Below are 21764 nucleotides of genomic sequence, written 5' to 3'. Positions count from 1 at the left end.
GATTATGTTTCAGAAGTTAGCAAAAGTATACTATTTTTTTTGTTACTAAGAGAAATATGTTTATTAAAGCAATAGATAATTTATTTTTAATCAATAATTAACTAACAATCACAATTAAAAGTGTTGTATTATGCATTAATATTAACTTTAGTTAAATGAGGGCATTTTCTTTTTTACAAAGTATTGTTGTCATCTCAACATTTTTGTTGATCTTGATCAGAAGTATCAGCAACATTTTCATATTTTTTATTTTTATCATAAAAAATTTTTATAGACAATGAAATAAAAATATGTTATTAATTGAAAATTTGTTCTAACAGGTCACATTTGTTCAGTCAAGTACCAAGTGACTTTTTACCAGAATTTGTATTTGAATATCAAATTGTTTGAGTATTGGGATACTGCCATATTTTGTTCATCATTGTACAAATGATTGCTTATCTACAGTTAAAAAGCTTAATAGCACTTATCTAAAAATGTTTAAATAAACTTTACTAAATATGAAGATTAATGTATAAAAACAAAACATAATGGGTCTTAAAAGTTAAAATCTGAAAGCAATGACAATGACACTTGGTTGATAGGAAAACTAGGACAAGGAAGAAAAAATTGTGCTATCAGTTTTCATTAAAATAAACCCAATGAAACAAATCGAAAATTTCATTATTTTAAAATCCATGGGCAGATTTGAGGCAGCATGTATGCTTGCTTGAGTAAAAATAATTGAATAACAGAATTTACACTTAAAAAATGTGAAATTTTCTATGGAGGATTTCCGAAACCATGTTAGAGCAAAACCAGAAGTTGTGTTGTATGGGGGATATTCCCAATTTTCAAATTGTGTTAGAGTGAAACTGGGTTGAGAAGTACCATGTTGTACAAGGAATACCTGTATTTTAATGATATATTTTAACTGTAAATTATTTCTTTTAAACTCTTTTTTTTTCTCCTGATAAATAAGAATGTGCATTCTAATTTTACTTTTTTAAACCAGAATACATTAAGAAAAAATTGGGGCTGAGTGCCAAAGGCAAGGGATAATTTAAATACACTAATTAGTTTTCCTTAAATATTCTGTGCTGAAATAGTTGAATAATCTATATCAGGGGTGGCCAAAACGTGGCGCATGCGCCAAACTTGGCGCATTGGACGACTACAAGTGGTGCTTCAGTCGGTTCCGAGCAACATTGCCAGATTTGGCTTCATTGCAATTATGAATATTACATAGGAAATTAATTTTTTACAGTGTGTCTTGGTAAGTGTATTCCTTACACAATTCGGTGCAATCGACCTGTTGACCTTTTTTTTTTGCTTGTACGTAACACGATGCATTCATGTTCATGTACACTACTGATGTCATATAGAACTATTTTATACGGGTAGCTACACTACAACTGCATTTTTCATTGCTTGTTCTGTGGCAAATCTGAATTTTTGTCTTATAAATTGAAATACCTAAATAAGGGGTGGCCGAAATTTTTCTCCGCCCCGGCTGCTAACACTCACGGTACGCCACTGCGCATGTGAACTCGTCTATCAAAAAATTAGCGCATGGTATGCAAAAGGTTGGCCACCCCTGATCTATATATATAAAAATGAATGTGTGTCTGTGTCTGTCTGTCCTTCATGCATTACCACACCATTTATCCGATTGCCGTGAAACTTTGGGAAGTTGTTTAATATACTCCCGCAAAGGTTTCTGGCATAGTACGATTGCCATGAAGCTTTGGATGTTTTTAATACACTCCATTTCTGGCATAGTACATTTATCCTACGATAGATGGCGTGATCCTACAATAGAGTGTATACAAGCATTTCATTGTGAGATCGATGGATTTCAAATTGTGAAGACCATTTCCCCCCTTCAAAAAATATCTCTATATATGCATTTGTGAACTGTTATTTACGATATTTGTAATAATTTTTGTTTAATCACTTTATTTCAACAATTTTTTGCTAATTATGTATTTGCTCGAACTTTGTTAAAACCTTAACTATATCCTGAACAACAACTGAAGTTGTAGGAGGGAATTTGCCTATTTTACTGGTCTAGGGATCCCCCTTTTTCAATTTTTAATATAAACTCAAAATAATTTAAAAAGACAAATTACAATAAAACGGTTTATTATCCAACTATCAGAAATTTCACAACATGCCAAGGAAGAGAGGAAGGAGCAATTAAATAATTAAAATTATAAAGGATTTAAAAAAATATATAAAAATGGGTAATATTGCACTTCTGACAATCGCTGCAAGTGTGTGGGCTAAATTTGGAGAATCCGTGCTTCTCGCATGGACAACTGTATGTGGCCAGCTCATGCGTCGGAAAACCTTCTGATTTATCCGTGTACTCACCAGATGGAAAAACTAAAAATATCGTGTATCCACAAGCACTCCAATAAATAAATAGAATTGAAATGACACTTTGAAATGTTTTCCCAATGAAAATGAATAATAATAATAAGTTTCAATAAAAATGATAAAATGTAAATTGAATTTTATCATAACGAGTTTGCTTGAATTTTCTTTCTCCTGAGATTGCAGCGATGCGCAATGGGTAAGCTAGTATGCTATAAAATATGGGACATAAATACATATATTTATTTTCTAAAACTAATTTAAAATATTCATTACAGTAATACATATAAATTTTTTAAAAAATATATCAGAACTGAATATTTATTTGTGATAAGTAGTTCTAAAAAGTTATTTTATCAATGAATGTTTTGATTTTTGTTGCAAAAATAATTTTTTACTTACAAGTTAGTATCAATTTTATTCCAGATTGATTACATTTCCAAGCTATAAAGTTATAATTTACTATCAATATAAAATTGGCAAATGAGCATTATTTCTTTATTACAATTTATTATTCTTAAATTGTGAGTATTAATAAATTATATTTGCTCAAAGTAATTTAAAGTTATTATTATTTATTTCTTTTCAAAACAATATATTTTTAAATATTTGAAATTTTAAATAATATTATTTTATTTTGTATTTTATTTTGTTTTTTTCTCTCTGTCTCTCTCTCTTCAAACTAAAATTATATTATTCAGCTGAATAGTTTGGCTTTGAGGAAGTTTTTGATCTGAATATTAAATACATATGTTTAGTGTTTGGCTGAATACTGAATATTTACTTTGTGGCTGAATATACCTGAATAATAAATAATGCTGAATATTTGATTTAACATTATAATTTGTGGTCATTTAGTTGTATTGTTTCCATTAATTTAAAAATTTATATGCTGAATAGACAATATGTTTCTAATGTATTCTCATATGTTGTGTGTCAAAAATAGCTAAAAGTAATTTAAAAATTACTTGAAATTTTATTCAGTGATACTAAATAATTAAAAAGTACATTGTAATTTGTAAACAGAACAGTTTACTTATGATACAATTTTTATATATTTAACATGAGAAGATTAACAAAATGATAAAACTTTAGAATCTTGTTATGTTATACCTGGATGTTTAATACTAAAATAAAATAGTCAACTTGAAACTTTAGAATTTGAAAACTAGACTTTAAGATTAAAATATAAGTTTGAAATTCAAAAATAGTCTATAAATGTTTGTTTCTTTATTATGTTGTAGAAGTGTTTGTTCTTATTATTATCAATTATATTTTATTACATGCTAATAATACATTATTTTAAAAATATACTAATAGATAGTACACTTTTATATATAAATTATCTAGTTTAACTCTCAGTTTACTTCTAAACTTCTTAAAAAGGTATTAAAGAGCTTGCCTGTATATATAAGGTATTGTAGAGCTTCTGTATTATTTAATTACAAAAACTTTAGTTACATATGACTATTGAACAGGCTTAGTAAACAGACCATAGTAAAAAAGCTAGTACAGTCTGCCTTGGCATGACTACAGAGGCTGTTTTTTGATGTGTGCCAGTATTTGCCTAAGATAATTTACAAACAGGGTAAAGATATACTCATTTCAGATGCTTGTAGTCACAACTGTATTCATGATCCTTTGGATAAGGAAGAGGACAAATCTTTTGAAATCGTTCTAGACATTCCTTTCCTATTGATAAGTTTCTCAGATATTTTGGCAGCTGCCAATAATAATGAAGAGTTAGAGGAGCTAAAGCATTTAATCCTTGAGGGTTTGCTCACAACAATTAAAGAAGTTCCTCAGCATTTGAGCAAGTATTGGAATTATAGTGAAGAACTTTATACAAAGATCTCTTATTCAAGACAGAACATTTAATAGTTCTTAATACTTTAAAGCTCAAATATTTAAAATTAATTCACTAAAGTCATCTAAGAGTCAATCTGTCACTACATCACACCAGAGAAATTTTATTTTGGCATGGAATGACTCATGATGTTGAAGCTTATGTACAAAGATGTCCAACTTGCTATCAAACAACATGAGCTTCAAATATAGAGCTGTTAATGATGAAACTGGTTTCTCAATTCCCTTGGCAAAGAGTAGCCACAGATCTATTTGAATTTTCTGTGGCCAGTATTGTCTTATTGTTGACAGTTACTCAGGGTATTTTCATTTTAAAAAATTAGATTATCCGACTTCTCAGGCAGTAATCACTTACTTGAAGGATTCTTTTGCAACACATAGCATACCAGATGTACTGGAATTGGATAATGGCCCACAATATTCATCAGAAAAATTCCACAACTTTACAAAGAATTGGAAAATTCCACAGTCAGTCAATATCTTTATTATATACAACAGATTGTACATGCTCAGCTCTGCATGGCACTACTGGGAATGAAAACCAGATACGTTAGTTGTTAACTTGTTTACAATACAAGAATTACAGAGATATCAAGAAGTAGGTTGGAATAGTATACAAGAGTAAATACAATGGTGATGCAGGTATATCAATGATGATGTAGTTAATTACAATTTATTAACAGTATAAGGTACTGTACATACAGAATTATAAAGTGATGGATTTTGAAAGCTATACAAGTACAGATACTATGCAATATTACAAGTGTTAATGCAAAATAAAACATAAGTGTATAAGGAAAAAGCACATAAAATGCAATTGAGTACAATACAGCAAATAAAGTAATGATGCATTATAATAGAGTGTAAAATACAATTTGAGTATAGAATACAATACATAAGAGAAGTAATACAAGCCATTACATTACAACTTTGAAAACAGTAGCAGTTAGGTGGCATATGTACAGTATTTACAGATGTCTGTAGCAGTGGCGGAGGTAATGAAAAGAACGAAGCCTGGTGAGGAACTACTCATGTGTGGTGGTGGGTGCCACTTGCTCATAAGCAAGCACTAGGTTACAAAAAGCTGTATAAAGATCTTTGTGTTTAAGAAGATCATGTTGCTGACACAGCCAGGAGATGTTTAATTTCTGTGCAATTAGTTCAATTTCGAGACGTTCCCTTTCAAGGCACACGCATCTGTAAAGATAGTGGTTGGGACCGTCCACCTCCCTACAGATGTCACAAAGGGGAGTACATTTACCTGTAAAGCGATGGAGATAACTGGAAAATCTCCTGTGGCCAGTAATAAACTGAGTAAGGAGAGAATTGATATTAATCCAGGTATGGCAGTGGTGCTCATTGATATTAGGTATGAATTGTTAGGTTAGGTTACTGTAGTTGTTGTCCCAAGAGTTCTGCCAGCAGAGAAGAATATCATTATACAAAATACTTTTGATTTTGCTATGGCTGAGCATATTGTATATGAGATCTAACATATTATCATTGGCAGCAGCTTTTGCCAGCTGATCCGCTCTTTCGTTTCTGGCAGTGCCTTGGTGCCCACGGATCCAGCTGATACTATAACTGTTTGAGGAAAGACAGGAAAATTCCACATATTGCATCAATCTTGCATTATCTCTAATTGAATGGACTAGCTTAACACTGTGTATAAATGGCAAAGATAATCTTGAGACATTGTGCTATGGAACAGACAGATATACAATTGGCACTTTTGAACTCCTTTAGGGAACCTACTCTCTCTTGTGCAACATCTTTTTGGACAATCTACTCATGATTTAATGCCGTTGCATCCATTGTCATGATTGCCTAGAAAATCATTCTCTGCATCTCTTCAAGTAATCAGAGAAAAGCAACATGTGGCAGCTACTACTTCTCCAAGAAATTAATCTGAAAATTTGATGTAAGGCCAATCAGTTAGACTGAGTACTGCACCTAGAAATTGTGTTTCAGATACAGAATGTAACACTGCAGAGACTCCACATTTATATATAATTAGAACTGGTGACAACAGAACTTTTTGTTGCAATAGTGAAGTGCTATTATCAACCAAAGCAAGGATATACCTGAACACCAGATAGCAATTAGATCTAAGTCTTCATTGCAGTCAGGAAGTGATGGAAGCTCAGAACATCATTCAGTTCACGTAGTTCAGTTTCTGGATTCAACAGCATCAAGTGAGATCCTTGACAAAAAGCTACTTCATTTGCACTCTAATGGAGTGACTACTTGCTCTGGGAGAATAAGTCATCCTCCAGAATGATTGGATTTATAAATGAACATTCTCTCTCTCTTTATTTTTTTTCTGTTTATCAGTTCTTTTTTGTTGTAAAGGAAGATGTCAAGTGTAAATTAATTTATATTTTTTAGTTTTTGTAATGAGAGGATGCTGAGCAGTTGCAGGTGCCTAAAGAAATAAATGCTAGTTTAGAAAGATTAAAATCCTTCTAAACCACATCTTGTTTTAAACTAACTCAAATGTTTAGTGCATTTTCCAATCATTAACAGTGTGACCTGTTAATACAGTCTAAAGGATCACTGAGGTGACATCAGAAGGCCTATTAACCACCATCCTATCAATGTATGTCAGAGACCCAGACATGAAAGCCCATTTTGATTGGACAAAAATCCTATATAGAACAGCAGATAGATCTCATATCAAAAATTTCTAGAATGGAATTAAAACTTTTATATAATCTTTATCCTTGTATATATCACACATCTGTGAAGACATGATATCTATTTGTTTGTAATTTAGAAGGCATCCTATGAAATATTTATTTTCTTTTGTTTCTGTTATCAATTCATTTGTAAAAGTAATAGTAAAAAAAGGTGAAAAGGAAAAACCAAAATATTTGAAATAGCATTTTGTAAACTGCAAGACTCAAAAATAATAGCCATCAAATGACAAATTTTTTTATTATTTTGCTTAAGATTTTGTTTTATTTATCAAATAATATTAATAAAATAAATAAAAATAATAATAAGAACAACAGTGATGAACCCTCACTAGTCATTGCCTTGCTGAGATGAGAGAGCTCAGTATTTTCAATGAACCATAGAGCAAGACTAGTGGAGAATATGCTTTCAGAGGATTGTCTATGCCAGTAAGGTATAAAGGAGAAAATGAAAGTAATAATGGACCCATTGCTGAATCACTTGTATAATATTTTTGCATTTACATGTACAGTACCTACAAAAAGAAACAGGAACGGGCAAGCTATTCCAAGACTGAAAATACAGGAGGATACAAAGGAAACATACATAGAGGAAAAAATATACAAGGCATATTGCCACATAACCCATTACTATATACCCCATGCCTTTATAGCAGGTGTTAAAATCATGACATTACTTACTAGTAAGGAATTATTATTGGTATTAATAAGAGTGATTAATATTCTTAAATAATATTTACTGTTGTTTTTAAAGTATAATTTATCGATTTATTGATGATTGATGATGTTCCTATTAATTGGTACATTCAAATGGATTTATGGAATTGGTAAATGTAGAAACTAGAATTTTGTTGGCTAAATGAAGACATTGAGATGCTTTAAAATTGTTGTTAAATGAAAAACATCTGTTGTTCTTGAACCAATGCTGAATCAGTGATGTACTGGTGAACATATACAAGATCCATCCATCCAGAGATTAAATATTCAAATGGCTTTAGAATGCTTGTGAGACATTATTATTCAATTTGGAAAAAGTAAGATCTGATGAGGAGACATTGTGGTCTTGAAAAATGTTTTATCATAAAATAAATCTGACTCTTTAAATCTATTTTAATGTTTTTTGGATATTTTTTTATGGACTTGATAAATATAGAAACTGGATCACTATATTTCCTCAATTCTACATACAGTTTTTTAATCCAATTTTACTTGTCTGAGATAAAGATGCATTATACAATCAATGATGTTTTATATTTGGAGTTCAAAACAATGATTGGCTTTCATTGTAATTCAACCATGAAGTGCATTATGTATCAACAGTACACATTTCACTTATATTGCTCAAAGGGTATGTCAGTTCAAATTCTTTGATGGTAACTAGCATTTACTCTAAACTCATTTTTTAACGTTTAAACTAGTTTTAAGATGATGCAGCATTAAAAGAAAGGTTATTGTATATGCAGAGAAGCTTGGAAACAGAACTGCATAACATTACATATTTCTGTGTTTCTTTAACTTGTTGTTAGTTAAAAAAACTTAATAAACTAATTATTTATAAATTTTTTCTATAAAAAAACTTAAAACTAGAGTGTGTCTTAGAATTGAAGAAATATGGTATTTGTTGAGACAATGATGAAAGTCTATCTTTAACTATGCCACTTTTTATTGTAACAGATAACTGAATATGACTATTCTAACACATATCTACAAGGCGTGTCCGGAAAGTAAGTACCGTTTTGGAAAAACTCGTATAAAAAATATTTTTTCAAAACAAAATTTATTTTTACATGAAAGAGCATGTCTGAAACTATTTTTCTATATAGTTACCACCATTGTTCAGACATTTTGTCATATCAGGAAACCAACTTGTCTATACCCTCTTCAAAGAAAGATGCCGCCAGAGAAGACAGCCACTGCTGAACATCGGTTGTTGCAACAATCTCATGCAAAACAGTATTTGAAATTTGTGGAAACTCATCACAAAGCAATCTTATTGTGAACCGTCTTTTTTCAGGAATTTTTTCATTCACTTTTGCAACCAAACCATCATTGACAACAGAAGGCCAGCCACTCCATGCTTCGTCATGAACATCAGTTCGTTCAGCATTGAATTGTTGAACCCACTTTCTAACCATTCCATCACTCATTACATTTTCACCATAAATCTCTACAAGTTGATGATGAATTTCAACTGGTTTAACATTCTTTGTGTTCAAAAACTGTATTACAGAATGCACTTCACAGTTGGTGGGATCGGCAATAGTCTTAAACATTTTGAACGCTCACTAACACATGGAAAAACAACACAATCTGGCTGTAATGGCGTCACTGGACTGACAATCAACCAGAGAGACGTGTGCGCAGGTGCTGAACTGCGATACTACCACTGCAATGGTGTTAGAACGAAATGGTACTTACGTTCCGGACATGCCTTGTAGAAGACAACTAGATGTCTCTACTCATTGATACTAGTATACACTTCCAAAACTGGTTCCTTTTATTTTTCTTACCCTTTTTTGTTTTAAGTGTCTCACTAAGTGTTGTCACTTTACAATCAGTCAACATTATTATTATTATTATTATTATTATTATTATATACATACATACATATATACAGTATTTACTTGTTGCATATAAGATGATCTCGCATATAGGACGAGGTGTGACTTTAAAGATCAAAACAAAAAAAATTAGATTTATTAATACAATTCTAATTTTATTTCATTTAATTGTAAATAAAATATTATCAAATGCACGTATTAAGGCAAATAAGCATGTTTTCTTGATGCTATAACATTTTGTCTACTCAGACTTGCCCTCCGAAGCTTCATTACAACTCTTTTTTCTTTCACTCCCACTTCAGAAAGCATTGTCCTTTGACCTGTCAAGTGAATTTGTAATTCAGTATTTCCTGAATGACTTTGCTATCAGCTCTTGAGGAGTTCTTTTCCACACACCTGATACCCACATAACAAAATCAAAAGATTATAATGTGCATGACTAGAAAAAGTATTTTTAATGATTCAGAATGTGCAAATATTTATTAAAAATACAAATTTAACAAATATGAAATAACTATATTTATAATTATTGCTAAGTGATCAGCTGTTTTCGGATAATCTCTTTGAAAGTGACAGTCACCTTAATCTCGATATAATGGTAGCATGAACTATACATGGTTTACAAAAAGTATTGCAAAAATGCAAAGAATTCTTTGCTTGCACATATAAGACAACCTAGGTTTTTGAAGCGGTGAAAAATGAATAAAAACCTTGTCTTATATGCGAGTAAATATGGTATTTACTTTCCTTTCTCTAATAGTATTAATTTACATTCAATTAGTTGTTAAAATTGTAATTACAGTGTCCCAAAAGTCTTAAAAAAAAAATAAATACTAGTAGTGTTAATGTACCATAAATCTGAGAGACTACCTCATGTGCATTTATGTTACAAAGAAATGGCAATCACGTAGAGTATGTTTTGTAAATAAAGTTACATTTTGCTAAAAAGTATTAATTTTTCCTATGTATGAATACTTTTGGGACGTCCTGTAGATCATTTAATGTTAATTTTTTTATTTTGTATTTATTGTACAATATGGTTTGAATTTTACAAATAAACAATAGAAACATTTTAGAATTAAAGTCATAAAAATTATCTTACAATTATTTTTATAGGTTTAAAGATGGCAGTGAGTTTGAAGCTAGTGAAAGATTTAAAGTTGCCTATAGTGATGGAGAAGACACACTAGCTTTAGTTTTTCAACATGTCACTCCTGAAGATGCTGGCTTATACACTTGTGTAGCAAGCACTAGTGGTGGAAAGATATCCTGTAGTGCAGAACTTACAGTGCAAGGTAGCTTCAAACCAAAAACAACAAGAGAAAATAGTTAAATTTGAAAAATCTGGTATTTAAGGATAAATTTTGTAAAAACTGTTGCATGGTTTGTCCAAATTAATGCATGATCAATTTTAAATAAAGATACTATGCATAATGCATGGTTGTCTTATAATTTGATCTATTCTCAATGGACAAAACTTTATAAGTGAATTAGTTTTATTTTTATATTTAACTTATATGTTATCTATACTTGAAAAATATTATATTATCAATTTTTGAAATATTTTTTCATCAAGAAGAATCATCTTAATTTAATGTATTACTATTTTATTCATTAGATAATATATTGTATTATGCAATACATTAAGATACTTACCAAAATAATTTAATAGGAGTAAAACACTGTCCTTTGGTGTTAAAGGAGATGAAATAAAGAAGAGAAAAAGAAAATATTAAGTTTAAAAAATATATAATTACAAGCACTTTTCTTTATAATAGAGAACTTGGTTCTCTATTTATAATAGAGAACCAAGCTGACACCAGAATAACAGAAGATGATTTTGTATTATCATTGAAAGTGCTTGTAATTATATTTATTTTTTGAACTTAATATTTTATTTTCTCTATTTCATCTCCTTTAACACCAAAAAGACAGTTTTTTTACTCATATTGAATGGTTTTATAAAAAAAATTTAATGAGAAACATTGAATTCTTAATCCTGAGACTAAATTTCAATTCTCTGTTATTTTTACAACATTATGCATTATGTTGTATATAAATAGTATGAAATTAATTTAAATTAAGAAAAGTTGCTTGAAAAAGTTATAAATCTTCATACTAGATAATTTATCTTGCTCATATAATTATCTAGTATGTTGTTATCTGATTTTAAAACCTAGTATGATAATTAGAGTAAGCATCTTTTTATTTAGAAAACTCTGAAATATTTAATTTTAACATTATTTGAATATTTATTAAATATAAAATTATCATTAACTTTCTTTATAAGAAAAGTGTTTCACATTTATAAAAAAAAGTTGATGCAGAAATTTTAATTTATTTACATGTCTTAAGTTGTTTTGAACATTTTGGATTTATTAGTTCACAGACAAAATTTTATCTTGTGTTTTAATCTTAAATCTTGAAATCACTTGCATTTTGTTTCAGTTTCTTTTAATTAGCTACTGTATATATTAATTTTTTTGGGTCAAATCTTTAAAATTATATTAAATACATTTTTGTATTTGACATGTATCATTTAATATTTGCAAATTATGGAGAAAGTTAAAACATGATTATATTCCCATTCAAAATATTTATTATCTATTATAATCAAGTGTTTGATAATATTTTAAAATAATTATTTGGTTATATTAATAAGATTATTAATAGTTATATTTTGATGTTTTAATTTCATTAAAGTAAATTTTTAAAATTTTCATATTTCCTATACTTAGTAAAACATATGCAAGTTAAAAATTCTTAGATTTTTTTTTTACATTTGACAGCAGATTTAAAATTTGACAGTATTGAAGATAAATTATGTTGATCGTTTAAAGCAAGATTTAAAAAAAAAAAACGTATTTTTAGGTGCTGAATTACCTCGAGATCATGAAGCACCAGTTCTTACTGGTAAATTGGAAGATGTTGAAGTCAGTGAAGGAGCTTCTGCCATGTTAGAATTAAAAGCCACTGGTTATCCAAGACCTAAAATAACATGGTATTAAATTATATGGATAAATAATTATGTTTAAAATTCTAAACAGTAGATTTTTAAAAATGAAATATTAATCAAATTATTAAATTATTATGTGTAAAAAACACATAATTATTAAACACATTTTGCATTTAGAGCTAGAACTATTTAACATGACTAGGACAAAACCTTTCTCACTTCATTTCTAGCCATTTGTACTCAGCATTTAAACAGCTAGAAATGAAATGAGAAAGGTTTTGTCCTAGTCATTTATGTCTTTTTTGTTATGATTTCAAATTATTATCATTAATACTTACATATTTAAAGTACATTTTATTAATTATAGGTTCAAAGGCAAAGAGGAATTGACTGCAGGTGAAAGATATAAACATTTATTTGAAGGCAGTGATACTTACACACTTGTTATTAAAAAAGTTCAAAAGAATGATTCTGGTCAATATTCTGCTACGTTGAAAAATGATATGGGTGAAATAAATTGTTCTTGCCAATTGACAGTAAAATGTAAGTGAAAAGTGATATTCTAGTTTAGTATATATTTATTAATATAAACTATTGTGAAATTCCTAATATAAAAATTCATTCAAAGTTTGTTCTCTACACATAACAATTTACCAATCATAGATTGTTAGTTAATTGCTGAAAATTGCTTAAATTTATCATATTAGGATTCAGCAAATTAATTAATTAATCCACTTTTAACCTGATTAGTTTTGAACTCTTTTCACTCTGCATTCATTAAAAGAATTTTTTTTGCATGCTTATCATGGATTCAGTTAATAAAGATGGGGATGAGGGACAGAGCCTGATATATCTAGGACAAACTATTCATGAAAATTTCTGTGGGTCTGATATAGATTTGAATATTCAGAGGTCATATGTGGGGCCGAGGGGGGAGAAATAAAAAAAACTCGATGAACGATAATATGTGATATATATTGTCATCATCTCCCTTGCCGTTTGGATTGCCGTGTGGTAGCAATCAACAACATGTGGAAGCAGTTGAGTCAGAGATAGATGCTTCGTTTACAAACAACACAACCGTTTATTAAACACGAAAGAAGCTTACAAGATTTCTGCGATCTTGGAAGTTCTGTGGCGGCTGCGGCCTCTGGGTCTTCTTCTCCTTTCCAAGATAGTCCCATTTTGAAGAAGTGTCCCTTGTTTGTGAATGAACCATTCCATCACGTCTCGATGACTCCGGGACGATGCAGTCAACTTCCGTTGATGGAAAGATGTCGATCGGAGGTCGGGAGATGGAGACGAAGATGGGTGCGAGACACACACAACAACAGGTCCATCACTTGGAACTTTCAGGAGAAGAAGCCATCGCGTTCATGAATTTCCGGGGTTTTATCTGTTTTCTCTCAGATTTCCCTTTTCGATTGGTCTCTCCTCGTCACCTGATGACAATTCGAAACCTTTTGGGTGCGGGGTCAAACTTTCGATTTTGACCGGGAGAGGTCAAAATCGAAGTTTAATTCGATCTCCAACTGGAAATGGTCGACGGACTTACATTCTTCTATTGTTTAAAAGTTAGCGTCGTATTTTCATAAAATAAATCTATTTCTAACTATTATATATTTTTTTCTTTAAAACAATTATTTTAACGCGAATTTTAGTGAGGGTTCGGACCTGTCCAGAGCCTCACACATACTAATATCTTTATATCCTGATCATCTGGCCATCAATCTGATAAATTTAAGCAATTTTTAACAGTTGTGATAAATATGAAATGAGGTTAAATCAGTTATTATTTATGAAGTCAGTGAAGCACATTTTATTTCTTAAATATCTATTACTTTTAAATAGAAATTATTATTGAATTTTTATAATATAAAAATGAATTATTTAATCAATTGATGCAAAGGTAGTGCATATCAAATATAATAAATTATATTTAATATGACATAAATTAAAAAATAATGAATAAACTATAATTAATTAAAAGAAAGTGCAAACTGGATGAGATTACAATAAAAGAAGCAACTAATACCTGTAATCCAGTTAAAATGAACACAATCTGTGAGATAAGCAGAGGGCCATAGGGACGATCCCTAATGACCACTTACACTGCACAGGTTGTTAAAACCTGATCTCTGTGTTGGTGGATGGCTTAGGAGGGCAAAAAGTGAGTGGGGAGGTTGTGAGTACATGGACAGCTGTCTTCACAGGAAAAGGATCGACAGGTCAACAGGTTAACAAACACAACATTTATTAATGTTAGTAACTGAATTTTGTATGTTAACTAAAGTTAACATACAAAATTCAGTTACAAGTCTATCTGACTGAACACTACTTGATTAAATGTGGTTAAATGCAATAAAATGCTACTCGGGGGAGAGAGTTCACAAAGTTCTAACAAATACCTCTATGTATAAGATTGGAAGGGATGGCTGAGGTATGGTGGTCATATGTCTTCTCCAATGGAATTTCGTTCCTGAACATGGAGATTGACGACACAAGTACAGAAAATAACTTCCTTGGGTTTGTCCACTCTATGTTTTCGTTAGTGCCAGCTTTTATAGCGTTAGGGTGGGAAAGCCATCCGTTTGTTGACGATGACTTGCATTTCAGCTAAGTGTCAACTTTTTCATCTAACTGTTGATAGTTGGAGGAAACCTCTGCTCTGATACTCTGCGAGGAGTTTTTCTATGGGGGTGTTTACAAAATTTCAATCAACGAAAAAAAAAATGGAAAGTTTCCTTTCATTTACAAAATTTCCACTCTAAAATCTGTGGTCTCACAAATCTATATAAATAAAAATGTAATTTATGTTTCATCATATGTTTATAACTCCAGCAACATTGTTCTAACGGTCCAAAAGGGATACGAATTTAGTTCAGCACCTGAAGAAGGCCTTGGTGGAGGTCGAAAACGTTAGTAGGTTTTGTGTCGAATACAACACTGTTAAAAAAGGTTTTGTGTGTGACAATTTACTACTCAAGACAAGTTCTGTTTTATTTAAATTTTGTTTTTGAATTTTATTTGATGTAATATTCCATAACCTGAAGATAGTTGTTAAAAACAATTGAAGATGTTTGTTCTTATAATATAATAACTGGTTACAGCTGTTAGTTGCTGGTTTTATTGTAAACAATAATAGGATAAGAAAGTTGGAAAGACCATTTCACATCTGGGCACTTTGATTTATAATCATTTGTTGTGAATTGAAGTCATAGAGAACAAATTTAATTACACACTGTCCAGTGCTCAACTTTTTACTATTTTATCAGTTGTTGAAAGTGGGTTTCCCAAAAACACTTAACCTTTCAAAAACAACAAATCATTTAATATTCCACCTTAAAACATAAAAATTTCAAAGACCAAAGAAAATTCAAATATCATGCACATTTTGTAAAAAGTTTAAAATATCATTCTTGTGTTTAAATANGAAGGTCACTACATACCTAGAAAACTTATTAATTAAGTAAATATAGTTCTTAATGATCAATTTTTAAAATATACAATGCTGATGCAAATCTGTTGCAACATAAGCAAAATCTGTTTCACCAATGAGACATTTTCAGTGTGGAATTTTCAGTTGTGGAAACAGGGTGCATAGTTTGCTAAGTAAATGTTAGTGACAAAACTTGCAATTTGAAAACAGTGTAACAGGTAATGGGTTGTGACACAATAAAATCTGTACAAACAAAATTTTATTAAAAATGACAATGGAATCTTTACAAGCAACTAACACAACCCATGTTAGCCAAGGAGTCAGTCAAATACTCAAGTGCAATACAATAAAAATAAGCAAAAACTTAAAAACAGGTACAAAATATTTTAAGTAAAACAGAAGGCATAATCTACTGCAAGGACAAGAAAAGTGGACTAAATAATTAAAACTAACTATGAATACTTATCTTAATTAATTAATCTTAGTCTTAATTAGTACCATAAACTGGGGTTACTTTGTGACAAGTAGGGTAACTTTAGGACAATCACTGTTTTGAATGAATTTAAATTAAATGCCAATGCCATTTCAATGATATACAAACTGTTGTCATTGGTTCTAATACGTCTACTGTGTTGCCACATAATGTCAAAGCCCAGAAGCTCTGTTTGTTTTCCTGTTTTTTAGGCAGCCATTTTTAGTTAGGTTATGTTTTGTTTGATCAACACATGCTCCAGAAACTATCACTTGTTGAGAAAACTTTACAGTTTCTATTAAAAACAAAGATAAATATTTTGAAATAAATAACTATTATCTATTATAATCAAGTGTTTGATAATATTTTAAAATAATTATTTGGTTATAAAAAATACTTTATTGAAAAATCTAACATATAAGGGGCAACTTTGGGACAAATTCCCAGTGAGTTTTAAGGAAGAAGGATACATCAGATGAGGACACTTAAAGTGATGACATAAATTTGGAAATGGTTCCTTATGTGGAGTCTGATGACAATATGACATGAGTACCTGAGGAAATGGAAAACAAGCATCCTTTCACTCCTCTACAATCAATCGATGATAGATTACAACATGAGTTAAAACATTTANTCAATGCGCATGTGAGAAAGATACCATAGACTGGGGTTACTTTGTGACATGTAGGCTAACTTTAGGACAATCACTGTTTTGAATGAATTTAAAGTCAATGCCACTGCCATTTCAATAATATACAAACTGTTGTCATTGGTTCTAATGCTCCTATTGTGCTGCCATGTAGTATCAACGCCCAGAAGCTGTTTGTTTTCCCGCCTTTTAAGCAGCCATTTTTAGTTAGGTTATGCTTTGTTTGATCAACACATGCTCCAAAAACTATTATTCGTTGAGAAAACTCTACAGTTTCTATTGAAAACAAAAAAGTTAAATATTTTGAAATAGATAATCATAATCTATTATAATCAAGTGTTTGATAATATTTTAAAATAATTATTTGGTTATAAAAAATACTTTATTGAAAAATCTAACATATAAGGGGCAACTTTGGGACAAATTCCCAGTGAGTTTTAAGGAAGAAGGATACATCAGATGAGGACACTTAAAGTGATGACATAAATTTGGAAATGGTTCCTTATGTGGAGTCTGATGACAATATGACATGAGTACCTGAGGAAATGGAAAACAAGCATCCTTTCACTCCTCTACAATCAATCGATGATAGATTACAACATGAGTTAAAACATTTATCGGAACGTTTGTTTTAATAAATTATGAAGTTATGAAATTATGAAATTATGGTGTTCTTTATCATGGAATGATATTAAAACAGAAAAGGGTTGGATGCTCAAGGACTATGGAGAAAAGTGGGTTGTAATTGGAAATGGCCAAATAAGGACAACATCCTGGACTATACAGTAGATGTGCAAGTCACCCAAAAAGATAAGTTGCCAGGGTATTTATTGTGTAAAAGAACTAGTAAATTATCTATCCTGAACATTATGTACAATTTGGTTTAATTTTTTTCATTGCTAATATGATTGATATGTATATAAAATATATATATNTGTATATCTCTAACTATTTTCATATGTAAAAAGATGGACTAGGAATAAAATATAAAATATTATCTAATACATGTTACCAATTGACAAAAATTCATAGTAAATAAATTTATTATATATATATTTACTGCTTATTATTTGCTTATTTGAAATATATATATATATGTTACCAGCCAAATCCGATTTCAGGCCAAACTAGTTTATCCTACACGTATCAGAATATACTAGTTTAGTCTAGGATAATCTAGTTTGGCCTAAATACTTTAGGCTTAACTAGTTTGACCTAGGCCGAACTGATTTATGTACTACAAATAGGTGCCGGTGTAAAAAAAAAAATTATTCTGTGTAATTCAAAATGCTACCACATGGTTAAAGTGTACCTAGGTAACCCCAATGTCGGTGCTTCGGTTAGGTTAACTACATTTTTAGTAGACGTTTCCTTTTTTTTTCTTTTGTTCAAGAACTACAGTGAATCAATAACTAGTGATGTTAAACAATGGGCGGCCTGCCGGCAGACACCTCCTGGAGGGGAGCTGCTGGGAGCACGAACAGTCTGAAGTGCCACTATTGGGGTTAACTATAAAAAAAAGGTACTGTACACTTTAACCCACCCTGTAAAAATAAATAAAAGATTAAATATTTTATATTACACTAAGAAACACAAACAAGTTCATTTTTTATTTTAGTTTGACTTTAAAAGTAATTTCTATTATTTCGTTTGAATTTTTGAAAATATCATCGAAAGTTAATTACCTTTAAAAGTGTATGTTACACTAAGAAACACAAACAAGTTCATTTTTAATTTTAGTTTGACTTTAAAAGTTATTTTCATTATTTTGTTTGAATTTTTGAAAATATTCTTGAAAGTTAATTACCTTTAAAAGTGGATGGCATAATAAAAAAATACAAACTGATAAGTACTGATTAGCTTATTTTTATTTTATAGTTTTGTACAAATGTTGTGTCATTTCTAATCAATACTGTTTTTTTATAATTAAGTAGACTATGTTCGAATAAATATTGTTCATCTAATTGATTGCCTTTTAATTTTATTTTAACCATTAATATACTTAAATCAGATCTGGCCAACCTGCGGCCCGTCATATTAAATTGTGTGACCTGCTAAGCGATATTATATATCTATTAAAACTTTCGTTTTCCATTTTGTGTAAACCAAAACAATTAAATAAATGAAAATTTGCATGTGTCATTGTTATAATGTGCAAGTGTGAGTACGAACTCTTGGTATAACAATGAAATCTTATTCATTTTGTATTTGTTTTACTTTTTTAAAAGCATGTTTGCCTAAATTGTGGCCCATTGTAATGTTACGCCTGATCAAAGTGGCCCGCGAAACAATTTGGGTTGGCCAGGCCTGACTTAAATAATAATTCTAAATCAGTTCGGCCTAGGATAAACTAGTTAAGCCTAAAGTATTTAGGCCAAACTAGATTGTTTTAGGCTAGTCTAGTATATCCTGACATGCGTAGGATACACTAGTTTGGCCTGAAATCAGGTTTGGCTGGTAATATATATACAGCCTATATATATACACAGTAAGACCCCACTTAATGCAGGGGACTATTTTTGATAAATAAAGATTGTTGACGGTCTAATGTTGCGACGATCCTACTTTTATACTGTTAAAAAAAAGAGAAAACACTTTGTCCTAAAGTTACCCCTACTTAAAGGGTAACTTTAGGACAAGAAAAAGGTGGGAGTATTTTTAAATTCTTGACCTGGGAGTGAAAATATTGGCGAATTTCAAGAAAATAACGTCATATTTACCTAACTAACACAATGCAAAACAGTTCGTTACAGTCATTTGATCAGAGAGGTGCAAAAATGAAAAACCATACCAAAGTAACCCCAGTTTACAGTATGTAAGAGAATTTTTAGTGATAGAGGTGAAAGTTACAGATAGAAAAACAAGTGAAAGAGAACAAAGACACCCAAGTCTTTTGTTGGATCAAGTCCTTTTCAAACAAAAATGGGAGCAGGTGTTTCATAACTTTTTCTAATATCAAAAACCTGAATGGGGATGTCTTCTCTCAAAAGATGGGAATGTTTTCTCCTCTGAAAAGAGTCTTCAAAATCCACAATCTCCTACAAAAGTATTTGATCTTCTTGGAATTTTGAAGGTCACTACATACCTAGAAAACTTATTAATTAAGTAAATATAGTTCTTAATGATCAATTTTTAAAATATACAATGCTGATGCAAATCTGTTGCAACATAAGCAAAATCTGTTTCACCAATGAGACATTTTCAGTGTGGAATTTGCAGTTGTGGAAACAGGGTGCATAGTTTGCTAAGTAAATGTTAGTGACAAAACTTGCAATTTGAAAACAGTGTAACAGGACCAACATGTATCCCAATAAACATATTTTTTCACAGCTTGACTTTGCAAGTTTTGCAGCATTCCAGCAACTTTTCCATCAATCAGCAAGTGTCACCTGAAAAAAGTTAAACAAGTCTCCTGAAATTATAGCTCAAACTCTGCAAGCCTGGAATATATCATAAAAAATAGCAACAAACTGAACCTTAAAAAAACCTATTGTAAATTCTAACGTTTTCGATCTTCACAGATCTTCCTCAGGATTCTCTAAATTGGAATATGGAAATGTAATGTTTTAAGAATTATTTAAAAAATGTATAAATGAGAATTTTTCAAAGAATTCTTTCAAAAAAAAAAAAAGTTCCATTTTTGCATTCCAATTTCGAGAATCCTGAGGAAGATTGAAAATGTTAGAATTTACAATAGATTATCCTGGAATTTCTTTTAAGGTTCAGTTCGTTGCTATTCTCCTGAAATTGGTGTATTATTTCCTGTGTCTATATGGTTGGCCCATTTTGCTGAAGTTCATACCATAGATTCAGTACAGGATATCCTTTAGCAATAAGCTTAGGAAATCTCTTGATGAGATACACATTACAAAATTTAAATTGTCCATTGGTAGAATTGGCAAAACTGTTTTCATATGGAACAATCTCCCCTAAATATAATTTTAAATTAGTGAACGTATAATTTGAATAAAATTAAATTTTTTTTGTCTTTTAGCTTCACCTGTTTTCCGTAAACAAATGAAAGACATGGCAGTAATGACTGATAAACCAGTGAAGTTTGAGGTTGAAGTTGAAGGGAATCCAACTCCAGAAATTAAATGGTAAAATATTTAAAACAATACTTTTTTCAAATGATACCTTTAGTGTAAACATCCAATATTGTCTGTTTGTAAATCATATAATCATATAAAAGTTTAAGATATTAGTCTTCTCTCATTAAAAACAAAAATATTCCTTCAATATTTTCAAAATTTAANCATAGAATAAAAGTACTTAATGAAGCAGAATTACATACTCTATTAATTGAAAAGACCAAACAAGAAGATTCTGGAAATTATTCATGTGTTGCAAGTAATAGCAGTGGTAGTCAGACAGGATTTGGAGCACTTACTGTTAATTGTATGTGTCTTTTATTAATTTTTATAGAAAATAATAGAAAATTAAAAAGTAATAATAATGATATTTTTTATTTTAGCGCCCGCAAAATTTACACAAAAAATGAAGAGTGTTGAAACTGTAGAGGAGGAAACCATAACATTTAATGTTAAAATAGCTGGAAATCCAAAACCAAATGTTAAATGGTAAGTAAAAATACAAAAATCAATATTATCAAAATATTGATTAATATCATTGATGAATACCAAAATAAAACTGCTTTATTATGTAGCTAGGAATTACATTCAACATTGTGTATAAGCTGAAGTAACTTAAAACAGCAAAAACATTCCTGATAGAATAAATAGTTTGATTTCCTAAAGAAGTAGTAGT

The 21764-nt window shown here is 30.2% G+C and overlaps 1 protein-coding gene across 1 annotated transcript in view; it reads left to right on the top strand.

Moving 5' to 3' along the window:
* Positions 1-21764, top strand: part of LOC111625482 (muscle M-line assembly protein unc-89-like) — a 230921-nt gene that overhangs the window by 74080 nt on the left and 135077 nt on the right. Inside the window, exons 9-12 of the mRNA XM_023368634.1 lie at positions 10598-10776; positions 12353-12482; positions 12805-12980; positions 20992-21097. Of these exons, the coding sequence (XP_023224402.1) occupies positions 10598-10776; positions 12353-12482; positions 12805-12980; positions 20992-21097 (591 nt within the window). The remainder of the gene's footprint in view (positions 1-10597; positions 10777-12352; positions 12483-12804; positions 12981-20991; positions 21098-21764) is intronic.

Source organism: Centruroides sculpturatus, unplaced genomic scaffold, assembly GCF_000671375.1.
Source record: "Centruroides sculpturatus isolate CEXI.00-Female unplaced genomic scaffold, Cexi_2.0 scaffold95, whole genome shotgun sequence".
NCBI classification, from domain to species: domain Eukaryota; kingdom Metazoa; phylum Arthropoda; class Arachnida; order Scorpiones; family Buthidae; genus Centruroides; species Centruroides sculpturatus.
Note: the sequence above shows the minus strand (reverse complement) of the source record. Positions and strands in the feature narration are given on the sequence as shown.